The following is a 12768-nucleotide window of genomic DNA, read 5'->3' as shown; positions in this document are numbered from 1 at the left end:
CTCACGCAGCCCCCTGCCCATCACTCACACATCCCCTTACCCATCTCACAGCCCCCTGCCCATCACACAGCCCTTCCCCATCACAGATCCTCTTCCCTATCACTCACACAGCCCCTTCCCCATGGCATATCCCCCTCCCCATCACTCACACAGCCCCTTCCCCATCACACAGCCCTTCCCCATCACTCACACAGCCCCTTCCCCATGACAAATCCCCCTTACCCATCACACATCCCCCTCTCCATCACACAGCCCCTTCCCCGTTGCACAGCCCCTTCCCCATCACATATCCCCTCCCCATCACTCACACAGCCCCCTCCCCATCTCACATCCCCTCCCCATGGCATATCCCCCTCCCCATCACTCACACAGCCCCTTCCCCATCACAGATCCCCCTCCCCATCACACAGCCCCCTCCCCACAGATCACACAGCCCCCTCCCCATCACTCACACGTCCCCCTGCCCATCACAGATCCCCCTCCCCATCACTCTCACATCCCCTCCCCGTGGCCCGCCCGCCCCCCGCACACGCCGCCCCCTCCGAGTGCCCACGGCACTGACGCATCGCTGCGGCGCTGACACCGAGCCCAGCCCCGCTCCCGGCCCTCCCGGAGCTCTCCCGGTGCCCCGGAGCTGCTGCTGCTGCAATTCCTGCAGCCGTGCCCCGAGCGCGGGGTCAGCCGCGCTCCCACCCCGTGCCCAGCCAGGGACAGGGAGGTGCCACACGCGGGCACCTGCACGCCGTTCCTCGGAGCAGCAGGAAAGGGTTAAAAGCAAACAATTGCTCACATGGCTCTGCTTTGTCTCGCAGTGAACGCAGCGCCCAGCAGAGCCCGGGGCAGGTAGCCTGGCACTGAGCCCTCTGCGGGAGCCGGCGGGGGTGGCACAGCAGGATGGGGCGGCCCAGGCTGGGATGGGCCAAATGGGCAAATTTCACCCCGAGCTGAAGTTTGGGATGGAGCACGAGCAGGTGGCACCCGAAGCAGGCGGCACCTGCTGCAGCCTCACCTCCCGCGCCTGTTCTGCGGGGTGCAGGCTCCGCTCTGCCGGTGACAGTGGCACCGGGTGGGTGGCACGGGCAGGGTGACCGAGCTCCGGCTGTTCTCCCCGCCCAAAGCCCCGTTCCCCCGGCTCGGCTCCACAACAGGGGCCTGTGAGCGGATCCGGCCTCTGGCACAGCTCTGCTGCTCCGGCAGGAAGCGGCCGCTTCCCCCTCTCCCCTGGGCTTTCCCTGGACACGGAGGGGCTTGGGCGGGGGTCAGAGCTCCAGAGCCCCGGGTTCATCCCGAGCTGGGAGGGCAGCCAGGAACAACGACAGGGGCGGAGCTGAAAGCTTCGGGACAGTCTTGGGAAGGCAAATAGAGCAGATGTGGGGCCGGCCCCGCCGCCCCTCACACGGTGCAGGATCCAGGGGATGGATCCACCCTGCCCTTCCCAGCACGGGATCCAGGGGATGGATCCAACCTGCCCTTCCCAGCACGGGATCCAGGGGATGGATCCACCCTGCCCTTCCCAGCACAGGATCCAGGGGATGGATCCAGCCTGTCCTTCCCAGCACGGGATCCAGGGGATGGATCCAACCTGTCCTTCCCAGTGCGGGATCCAGGGGATGGATCCACCCTGCCCTTCCCAGCACAGGATCCAGGGGATGGATCCACCCTGCCCTTCCCAGCACAGGATCCAGAGGATGGATCCACCCTGCCCTTCCCAGCACAGGATCCAGGGGATGGATCCACCCTGCCCTTCCCAGCACAGGATCCAGGGGATGGATCCACCCTGCCCTTCCCAGCACAGGATCCAGGGGATGGATCCACCCTGCCCTTCCCAGCACAGGATCCAGGGGATGGATCCCCGGCTGCCTTTCACCATCCCCGGCCGCTGCCAGCCCCGTTGCCTGCTCCGCCCGCTCCCTTCGGCTCGGACACGGGTGGGGAGCGCGTCCCCAGCCCCCCGTGCCCGTCCCCATCCTCTCCATCCCCTCTGCCTCCGGCGTGACTTGCCTGGAAGGAGCAGGGAGGCGTCAGCCCGGAGATCCTCGGAGCCGAGGCCGGGCAAGCCCCGCTGTGAGCCGGGTGCAGGAGCCGCTGGCAGTGCCAGGTGCCCGTGCCAGGCTCCTCCGGGGTGTCACCGCCGCCCAAACGCTTGCAGGGCTTTCCCAGCAGGGAGCGGAGCGCTCTCGGTGCCCGCAGCACCCGGGACCGGCCGGGGCGGGCGGAGGCAGCGAGGGAAGGAGGGGCGGCGGCCTCCGGGGAGGGCAAAGGGGGAAATTCTCCATCCGAGCAGAAAATCTGCGGCAGGACCAGCCGGGGAAAGGGCTCGGCAGCAGCGGGGCACAGCAGGGCGGCGTCAGAGGGGCACGGCTGCTTCCCGTGGGGATGTCGCCTCCGAGCTGGCGTGTCCCCTCCGGGCAGAGGGCTGCGGCAGAACAAGGACTAACCCGGGAAAACGCAATCCCGAACATCCCGGTGGCCTCGGGAGGGACGCTCGCCGGGAGATCCCAGCAGGTGCGTCCCCGCTCTGTCACACGCCTGTGGCCTCGGCTCCTCCTGGGGTCCCACGCTGTGTCCAGGGGCAGAGCCCCAAAGCCAGCCGGCCCCGAGGGTGGCACCGGGGACCCCGCTGTGCCCGCTTTGGTGGCACTTTGGTGTGGCCGCGAGTTGTCTTTGTTTTCCTGGCGAGGCGGCTCCTCCTGACCCGTATATCCTTCCCAGCACTCGGAATGCAGCCCGGCAGAGAGGAGCCCAGCAGAGGAGCCCCGATGCCACGGGGCGCTGCCAGCCGTCCCCTCAGGTGGCATCGCTGCCCTGAGCCCCGGTGCCACCCCCCGCAGCAGCCGGGGAGGGGCGCAGGCAGGACGAACCCCGCCGTCCCTCGCTCAGATGCTCGTCTGCAGGTCGCCGTTGAGCAGGGTCCTCTGCGTCTCCGTGGTCTCGTTGAGGCGGGACTTGTCCTGCTTGCTGTCGCTGCGGTCGGCCTCGTCCATGCCGCTGACCTTGACCAGGCACAGCACGTTCTGAAAGCTCTTCTTGAAGTTGTCGGACAGGAAGGCGTAGAGGATGGGGTTGGCACAGCTGTTGGCGTAGCTCAGCACCACCACGAAGTCGAACATGCCCTTGAGGACGGGCGTGGGCACGATCATGACGGACACGGAGGAGACGTTGAAGATGTAGAAGGGGAGCCAGCAGAAGATGAAGACGGCCACCACGATGGACACCATCCTGGTGACTTTCTTCTCGGACTTCTTCCTCTTGGACGAGCCCACCCTGATGCCCGAGGACTTGACTTTGATGATGATGAACAGGTAGCAAAGGCAGATGATGGTGAGAGGCACCAGGAAGCCCAGGATGAAGGCGTAGATGATGAAGCCCGTGTACCAGGCGCCCGACTCTCCCGGCCAGATGATGGTGCAGCTACTCCTGCCGTGGTTGTGCTGCACGCCGGCGTAAATCATGATGGGCATGATCACCAGCAGGGAGACGCCCCAGACGGCCACGTTGATCATTTTGGCTGTCCTGGGCCGCCTCCACTTGGCGGATTTGATGGGATGCACCACGGCCAGGTAGCGGTCGACGCTCATCACCGTCAGGCAGAAGATGCTGGTGAACTGGTTGATGCCGTCCACGGTCATGACGATCCTGCAGAGGGCTTTGCCGAAGGGCCAGTGCACCAGGGCCACCTGCATGGCCAGGAAGGGCAGGCCCAGCATGAAGAGCTCGTCGGCGATGGCCAGGTTGAGGATGTAGATGTTGGTGATGGTTTTCATCTTGGCGTAGCGCAGGATGACGTAGATGACCAGCGTGTTGCCGCACAGCCCCACGATGCACACCACGAAGTAGATGAAGGTGAGGATGGCGTTGCTGGTCAGGTCGAAGTGCTGGCCCGTGGCGTTCTGCGAGGCGTTGGCGGGCGCCTCCAGGGAGAAGTTGTCCAAGGGGGAGGCCGGGGAGAACCAGAAGGCGGTGGCGTTGGGCAGCTCGTACTCCATGGCTCTGCCTGGGCGCTGCCGGCTCAGGGGAGCCCCGATGTCATCCTCCCTCTGGCCCTGGGGAGAGAGGAGAAGGTTCTAGAAATCAGGGAGTCAGTGGCAATGAAGGGATTCCTGGGGAGGATCTGTCCGTCCTGCTGCCCAGCCCAGCGGGAGGAAGGCTCCCTGCAGGGGGGTTCCCAGCCCATCTGGCCGTGTCCCCTCCTGGCGCAGCCTTCCCGAGCCCGCCGCGGCTCCTCCTGCCTCTGGCGATCCCGGAGCCTTCAGGACTCCGCAGATCCGGCCGGTGCGTCCCGGTGGGTGCGACCGATGCCGGGAGCACCGAGGGAAAGCCTCCTCCTCCTCCTCCTCCTCCTCTCGCGGCCCTCCGGCGGGTGCAGCCCCTTCCCTCCCATCCCGGGCGGCTCCGGTGGGCGATGAACCCGCCGCGGGGAGCCCCCAGCCCCGGCCCCGAGCCTGCGCTGCGGAGGGCACCGGGCGGAGCTGCCCCGCCGCTCACCTGCTCCCGGCCCGGCCCGGCCCGGCGGGCACCGGGGAGGCGGCGGCAGCGCGGGTGCCCCGCCGGGCTCCGCTCGGTTCCGCCCCGCACGGCTCCGCGCGGCTCCGCGCACCCGCTCCCGGCGCGGCTCCGCCGCTGGACCAGCGCACCGGCTGCGCCCCGCCCCGCGCGGGGCGGCTCTGCGGGGCCGGGGCGGGGACAGCCCGGAGAGCCCCGCGTGTGCTGCCCACCCGGGCTGCCCAGCGTGATACCCAGCGTGTGATACCCACCCCGGGCTGCCCAGCGTGTGATACCCAGCGTGTCATACCCAGCGTGTGATACCCACCCCGGGCTGCCCAGCGTGTGATACCCAGCGTGTGCTGCCCACCCGGGCTGCCCAGCGTGATACCCAGCGTGTGCTGCCCACCCCGGGCTGCCCAGCGTGATACCCAGCGTGTGATACCCACCCTGGGCTGCCCAGCGTGATACCCAGCGTGTGATACCCAGCGTGTGATACCCACCCGGGCTGCCCAGCGTGATACCCAGCGTGTGCTGCCCACCCCGGGCTGCCCAGCGTGATACCCAGCGTGTGCTGCCCACCCGGGCTGCCCAGCGTGATACCCAGCGTGTGCTGCCCACCCGGGCTGCCCAGCGTGATACTCAGCGTGTGATACCCACCCCGGGCTGCCCAGCGTGATACCCAGCGTGTGATACCCACCCCGGGCTGCCCAGCGTGTGATACCCAGCGTGTGATACCCACCCGGGCTGCCCAGCGTGATACCCAGCGTGTGATACCCACCCCGGGCTGCCCAGCGTGATACCCAGCGTGTGATACCCAGCGTGTGATACCCACCCCGGGCTGCCCAGCGTGATACCCAGCGTGTGATACCCAGCGTGTGATACCCACCCCGGGCTGCCCAGCGTGATACCCAGCGTGTGATACCCAGCGTGTGCTGCCCACCCGGGCTGCCCAGCGTGATACCCAGCGTGTGATACCCACCCCGGGCTGCCCAGTGTGATACCCAGCGTGTGATACCCACCCCGGGCTGCCCAGTGTGTGATACCCAGCGTGTGATACCCAGCGTGTGATACCCACCCGGGCTGCCCAGCGTGTGATACCCAGCGTGTGCTGCCCACCCTGCTCTGCCCACCCTGCACTGCCCACCTTCCCCACACTGCCCACCCTGCGCTGCCCACCCTGCTCTGCCCACCCAGTGCTACCCACCCTGCCCTGCCCACCTTGCCCACACTGCCCACCTTATGCTGCCAACCCTGTCCTGCCCACCCTCCAGTGCCCACCCTGCGCTGCCCACCCTGTCCTTCCCACCCCTCCCATGCCCACCCTTCCTCCAGCCCTGTCCCACTGTCCCTCTGGAACGTTTTGGTTCCAGCCACGGCCTCGGCTTCTCCAGAGCGCCCAGGGGGATGGCAGCGTGCTGTGACCCAATGGAGGGTGACCCGAAAAGCTCCCGAGAGCCCCAAATTTTCCCTGGAACCCTGGGAATCCCTTGGCCCCAGCAGTTTGCATCTGGCCTCCGCAGCCCGGCCGAGGCAGGTCCTTGCTGCTCCTCCCGCCCGGGTGAGGCTGGAAGGTGATGCTGAAACATTTGGGGTCTCTGGGGACTTGTGCAGCACCGGCGGCTCCTGCCACAGCCTCTCCCTGCAGGAGAAGGACCGAACGCGAGAGGTTTGGAGCAGATAACCTCTAACAGCGGCTTGTTTGCGATCTGGAGAGCAATTAAATTATCTCTGCTCCTGCCCCCCTTCCCATCCCTCGTCCAGGAGACAATAGAGAGCAGGAAATTAAGAGTGAACAAAGAGCCCCGCGCCGAGGCAGGGAGCTCCTCGCTTTCGCTTCGCCATCCCCTTCCCAAGGCGGATCTAAAGCCGTCAGGTCCTGCAGCACCGGCAGACTCGTTATCAGCCTCATTAATCTTTAGGAGGCAGGAAAAAGCTGCTTGTGCTGAAGAGGATGTGGGAATTAATGTCCCGGTGATAGCGGGAGAGGAGGGAGGGGGTGAAGGGGATCGGATCCCGGGGTTTGGTGCCCTGTGACCCTTCCGGAGCTGGTTTATCCTCTCCTGGCTGGTTCCCGTGCCCAGCTCCGGTGCCTGGGGGTGTTCCCAGCGCTGCCTCCCCGAATCTCTGCCCGGAGCAGGTGACACTGCCGTGTCCCTGGTCACCAAGCACCCAGAGCAGGTGGCACTGCCATGTCCCTGGTCACCAAGCACCCAGAGCAGCCCAGCCTGGCTAACAGGGGCTTCTCCCAGGTGCAGAGAGCCCAGAGGGCTGGAGCAGGGTGAGCACGGGGATCTCAGGGCGCTCCTGGTTCCCGGGGAGCTCCATCCCCTCCCTGCCTCTCTTTCTCTTCCACCTCGTTGGAAGCCGGGCCCAGGGAGCCGGGGGAACTCAGCCAGTTCAGCCTGGCTGAACCCAGCTCCGATCTTCATTAAAAACCCCATAAAATTAATGAAATGACGGCCCGGTGGGTATTGAGGAGCGGATCAGAGCTGATCTCCATGCAGGAGGAGGGCAGCAGCAGCTGCCTCAGTCAGGAAGCCATCCCTGAGCCTTTGGAAGGGATTTGTTCTCATCCTGCCCGGTTTGGGGCTGAGTTAAGGCCCAGAGCAGAGTGCCCTGGGTGCTCCCCGCCTTGGGGGGACGCTGCACCAGCAGCGGGTTTGGTGCTGGCACATAAACTCCTCTTTGTCCTTTTGCCTGGGAAGCATCCCCAGCGCTGAGCAGCGATTTACTGGCAGGGCTGGGGAGAGCAGGAACGCTCAGCCCCTTCCCACAGGGCCAAAATAACCCTGGCAGAGGGACACGGGGGTTACGTGACCGCAGAGAGGCTTTGAAAACCTCTCCAAGCTTTCTGCCCTCCCCTCCCAGCTGCTCCTCAAGAGTCCCTGCGGAAAAACAGAGCCCTCGACCCCTGTCCTGGAAATGAGTGTTGTAAGGAGCTGGGCTGGGATGCCAACGGAGGGGCAGGGTGAGCTGGCCTTTCTCCTGGATCCGGGCTGGGATGGAATGAAGGAGGCTGGGCTGGGCTAAACTGGGATGGGATGGGATGGGATGGGATGGGATGGGATGGATGGGATGGGATGGGATGGGATGGGATGGGATGGGATGGGATGGGATGGGATGGGATGGGATGGGATGGGATGGGATGGGATGGGATGGGATGGGATGGGATGGGATGGGATGGATGAGATGGGATGGGATGGATGGGATGGGATGGGATGGGATGGGATGGGATGGGATGGATGTCATGGGATGGCATGGGATGGGGTGCAGCTGCTGTCCCCCAGGAATAGAAGGATTTGCTGCCACATGCAGCCAGCCTGAGCATCCCTGTGAATCTCTTGATGATTTCCCTGTGGATCTGTCGATGATCTCCCTGTGGATCTCTCGATGATCTCCCTGTGGATCTCTTGATGATTTCCCTGTGAATCTCTTGATGATCTCCCTGTGGATCTCTCGATGATCTCCCTGTGGATCTCTCGATGATTTCCCTGTGAATTTCTTGATGATCTCCCTGTGCATCTCTCGATGATCTCTCTGTGATCTCTCGATGATCTCTCTTTGCAGAGCCAGCCCTGAGCAGCTCTGTGCCACCCCAGCCCCCTCAGAGGGTCCCCGCTGTCCCTGCCCCGTGGGCACAAGGCCAGCACAGCAGGGATGACCGTGCTGCTCCGTCCCAGGGCTGGCACTGCCCTTTCCCCGCCTTTTCCCAGCTCCAGCAGCCCCGGAAGGTTCTGCTGCTGAGCCGGTCCGTGCCTGGAGGCGGCCTGGCCGCGGTTCAGGGATGCCCGGGCTGGGGGAGCTTTCTCTCTCTCTCTGCTCATTATCCAGACAAACCGTCTGGGCCGCGTCCCCGCGCCCCGAGGCGCGGCAGGGCCCGGCTGGTGCCTGCCAGATCTAATCGGGAGCGTCTGCAGCGCTGATGGATGGCGGGGAGAGGAGCCGGCGCCGCCACCTGAGCCCGGGGCGGCGTTCGGAGCTGCCGGGATGGGGACGGCATCCAGGGCAGGATCCAGGGCAGGATGCAGGGCAGCATCCAGGGCAGCATCCAGGGCAGCATCCAGGGCAGGGATCCAGAGCTGCCGGGATGGGGACGGCATCCAGGGCAGCATCCAGGGCAGCATCCAGAGCTGCCGGGATCGGGGCAGCACCCAGGGCAGGATCCAGACCCCGGATCCAGGGCAGCATCCACAGCCCCCCAGAGTCCTCCAGCCCGGGGATTCAGGGCAGCATCCACGGCCTGGGGTCCAGGGCAGTGTCCATGCCCCGGGATCCAGAGCAGAGCCCACAGCCCCCTCTGTACCCGGGGGTCTCCCCTCCCCACCCCATCCCAGCCCCTGCCGCTTCCAGCCCTCCCCGCCGCCGGGTCCTCCCTCCCTGCCCTCCTCGCCCGCCGTTAATTGCCTCCCTAGGCGTTAATTGCCTCCCTAATTGGTTCGTTGATCTTGGGGGGGCCGGGCAGGGCTCGGAGCGCTGACACCGAGGAGCCTTTGGCCGCCTTTGGCCGCCGATCCCGGCTCTGTGGCGGTCCTGGCACCGACCCGGGGCTGGGCGGGCTGGCATTGGCGGCCGGGCTCTGCTCCAGCTGGCAATGCCACCGCTGGGGACAGCCCGACAGCCCCCGGCCCGGCATGGGGACCCGGCAGGAGGAGGAGGATGAGGATGAGGATGAGGATGAGGAGGATGAGGATGAGGAGGATGAGGATGGCAGCGTCCCCTGTGCCCTGGCACGGGACCGTGACCCCGCCTGTGCCGTCCTTGGGGACAGCCCCGTGTCCCCAGGGCCTGTCTGGCCGTCCCGGCTGGCTCCGGGCTGACACTGATGGATTCGGGTTGGGCAAGAGCCCGGCCGTGAGCCCAGGCTGTGCGGAGGGGACACGGCGGGGACGGGGACACGGCGGGGACGGGGACACGGCGGGGACGGGGACATGGCGGGGACGGGGACACTGCAGGGACGGGGACACGGCAGGGACACGGCGGGGACGGGGACACGGCGGGGACGGGGACACGGCAGGGACGGGGACACTGCAGGGACAGGGACACGGCAGGGACACGGCGGGGACGGGGACACGGCGGGGACGGGGACACGGCAGGGACACTGCAGGGACGGGGACACGGCAGGGACGGGGACACGGCAGGGACAGGGACACGGCGGGGACAGGGACACGGCAGGGACAGGGACACGGCGGGGACACGGCGGGGGACGGGGACACGGCAGGGACACGGCGGGGACGGGGACACGGCAGGGACACGGCAGGGACGGGGACACGGCAGGGACACGGCAGGGACGGGGACACTGCAGGCACACGCTAGCCCTTCTTGGGGACACTGCGGGGACACTCTGGCCATTTCCAGGGACACGCCCAGCTGGCAGTGCCCGTGCCAGCCCTGCAGGATGTCCCTCTCTGCCCCAGACAGTTCCTGGCACAAAATCCCAAAGGATTTGCGTGCCCCGTGTGGGGTCTCGGTCACCCTGATGGGACATGGCAGCAGATTTGTCCCCTTTGGGTGGTAAAAGTGAATTTTAGGGGCTCTGGGTCTGCTCCTTCCCTGCTGGACAGGCAGGGCTGTGACACTGGGACAGGGCTGTGACACTGAGGGGACAGGCAGGAATGTGACTGTGACACTGAGGGGACAGGGCTGTGACTGTGACACTGAGGGGACAGAGCTGTGACACTGAGGGGACAGGCAGGGCTGTGACACTGGGACAGGCAGGGCTGTGACACTGAAGTGTCCCCGCACACAGAAGTGACACTCTGGGGTCCGGGGGTGGCAGTTGATGTTGCTGATGCTCCTGCACAGAGCCACCACAGCTGTCCCCATTGCCACCCACGCGTCCCCAGGCAGGGCCATCGCTGCCAGCCACCCCCAGCCTGCTGCGGCGTGTCACCGTGTCCCCAGGGCCACCCTGCGTTGTCACTGTGTCCCCAGGGCCAGCCCTGCTGTGTCACATCTGTCCCCAGGGCCAGCCTTGCGTTGTCACTGTGTCCCCAGGATCAGCCCTGCTTGGTCCCTGTGTCCCCAGCCAGGTCCCAGCTGTCCCCAGCCCTGCCAGCACGCTGTCACAGCGTCACCCCAGATCCCCAAAGTGTCCCCGTGTCCCTCCCAGCTGGCACCTGGCCCTGCAGCAATTACGGGGCCGGATTGATTAAATCCTAATTAAATCCTAAATCAGGGAGCTTTCAAACAGCCCTGAGCTTTCCCAGCTGGGGCTGGGCAGGGGCTGTGGCACAGGGTGTGTCCTTCTGTCCTTCTGCCAGCCCTGCTCCGTGTGGCGTGGCACAGGAGGGGACACCGGGCACTGTGACCAGGGACAATCGGTGACAATGCCACCTCTGCCTCCTGTGATGGTGATTTGGGGGGCATCAGGAGGAATTCCTGCATGGACAGGGCTAGGAAGCATCGGGAGGAGCTGCCCAGGGAGGGCACAGTGCCCATCCCCCGGGGTGGCACCATGGGGACAGGGTGGCACTCGGTGACCCCAGAAATGTCATTAATTCCGGGATTCTGTGACACCCACGAGTGCCAGGTGACTGTGGCTCTGCCCAGGGGACAGGGTGGCACTCGGTGACCCCAGAAATGTCAGTAATTCTGTGACATCCACGAGTGACAGTGACAGTGACAGCCACGGAGCCAGCTCCGCTTGCCCCTGTGCGAGCTCATTAACGTTGCTAATTAGCTGATTGCGGGGGTGGCAATCAGAAGGCGGCTCTCAGGGCACTCCAATGCCAAGGCGAAGCTGTGTCCGGGGGTCTCTTTGCAGCGGGGGGAGCGGTGACAATGACACGGCAGCGACAGCGCCGCCTTGTCGCGCCCGCCCGCGCCGCCCGCCCGCCTCGCTTTGAGGCCGCCGCGCCCGCGCCAACCGCAGAGCCGAGGGCGGGCCCCGCCCCCGCCGCGCTGCTATTGGCTGAGAGCCGCGGGGGGCGGGGCCAGCCCGCGGACACGTGTGCGCACCCGGAAGCGGCGGCGGGACCGGCCCGGCCCGGGCGGAGGTACCGGAGGGAACCGGGAGGGACCGGGGTTCGGATCCGCGTGGGGACGGGCGGTTCTGGCACCGCCCCGGCCCTGGCACCGCCCCGCGGCCCCGGCTGTGGGAGTTGCGGGGGTCTCGGTAGCGGCCGGGGCACCGGGGGTGCCGCGTTCGGGGGGTTCGGGGCTTGCGGTGGCTCCGGGGCTGGGGGGTTCGGGGGTGCCGGGGTGAGCCGGCGGCTCAGCGGTGTGCGGGATTGAGGGGTGCGGGGTCCTGGGGCTGGCCCGGGGGGTTTGGGGTTGGGGGCTCCGGGTTTGGGGATCCCGGGAGCACCCGGGGCTCCGGTTTGGGGGTCCTGGCACCGGCTGGAGCTCGGGGTTTGGGGGTTCGGTGCTGCCAGGACCGGCCCCATGGCTGGAGGGCCCCGGGGTGCCGGTGTTGGGTTGGGGAGGGGGCTTTGGGGGTGTTTGGGTGCTCCTGGGTGGGCTGTAGGACCCCTGTAGGAATGGGGGGGATCGTCCTGGGGGGGGCTGAGATGGGAAATCTGCGGGGTCTGAGCCGGGACGGGGCTGGGAGAGCCTTTGGAGCTGCCACTGGTGTGTGTATATTTCATAAATATTCACATTTAAATTTACCAATCCTTGTCTATTTCATATATACTCACATAGAAACCTATCAATCCTTGTATATTTCATGTATATTCCCATATTAACCTATCAATCCCTGTATATTTCATGTATATTCCCATATAAACCTATCAATCCTTGTATATTTCATGTATATTCCCATATTAACCTATCAATCCTTGTATATTTCATGTATATTCACATATAAACCTATTAATCCTTGTATATTTCATGTATATTCCCATATAAACCTATTAATCCTTGTATATTTCATGTATATTCCCATATAAACCTATTAATCCCTGTATATTTCGTGTATATTCACATACAAACCGATTATCCCTGTATATTTCATGTATATTCCCATATAAACCTATGAATCCCTGTATATTTAATATATGAGCCTATTAATCCCTGTGTATTTCATGTATATTCACATATAAATCTATCAATGCCTGTACATTTCGTGTATATATACATGTAAACCTATTAACCCCTGTGTATTTCATATATATTCACATATAAACCTATCAATGCCTGTATATTCCATTTATTTACACACAAACATATCCATGCAGGTGTATGTTATAAATTCATTCATCTGGATTTCCGTGGCACTGCTGCTCCCTGGGCCGTTCCCGGTGCTCGCTGCCCATTTCCCGGGTTTTATTGCCCATTCCTGGG

At 64.6% G+C, this 12768-nt stretch overlaps 2 protein-coding genes across 3 annotated transcripts in view; one reads left to right on the top strand and one right to left on the bottom strand.

Moving 5' to 3' along the window:
- Positions 1-1330: 1330 nt before the first annotated feature.
- Positions 1331-4540, bottom strand: SSTR2 (somatostatin receptor 2). Its single transcript, XM_063175793.1, has 2 exons — positions 4486-4540; positions 1331-4043 (listed from the first exon to the last, which is right to left on the bottom strand). The coding sequence occupies exon 2, from the start codon at positions 3984-3986 to the stop codon at positions 2877-2879; it is 1110 nt and encodes a 369-aa protein (XP_063031863.1). The 5' UTR covers positions 3987-4043; positions 4486-4540; the 3' UTR covers positions 1331-2876.
- Positions 4541-11427: 6887 nt separating this feature from the next.
- Positions 11428-12768, top strand: part of SLC39A11 (solute carrier family 39 member 11) — a 60047-nt gene continuing 58706 nt past the window's right edge. For both annotated transcript variants that reach the window (XM_063175775.1, XM_063175774.1), the window contains exon 1: positions 11428-11480. The gene's annotated coding sequence lies outside the window, so the exon portion shown is untranslated. The remainder of the gene's footprint in view (positions 11481-12768) is intronic.

This window comes from Melospiza melodia, chromosome 24, assembly GCF_035770615.1.
Source record: "Melospiza melodia melodia isolate bMelMel2 chromosome 24, bMelMel2.pri, whole genome shotgun sequence".
Lineage (NCBI taxonomy): Eukaryota > Metazoa > Chordata > Aves > Passeriformes > Passerellidae > Melospiza > Melospiza melodia.
The sequence above is the reverse complement of the archived record's forward strand: the minus strand, read 5'-3'. Positions and strand labels throughout refer to the sequence as shown.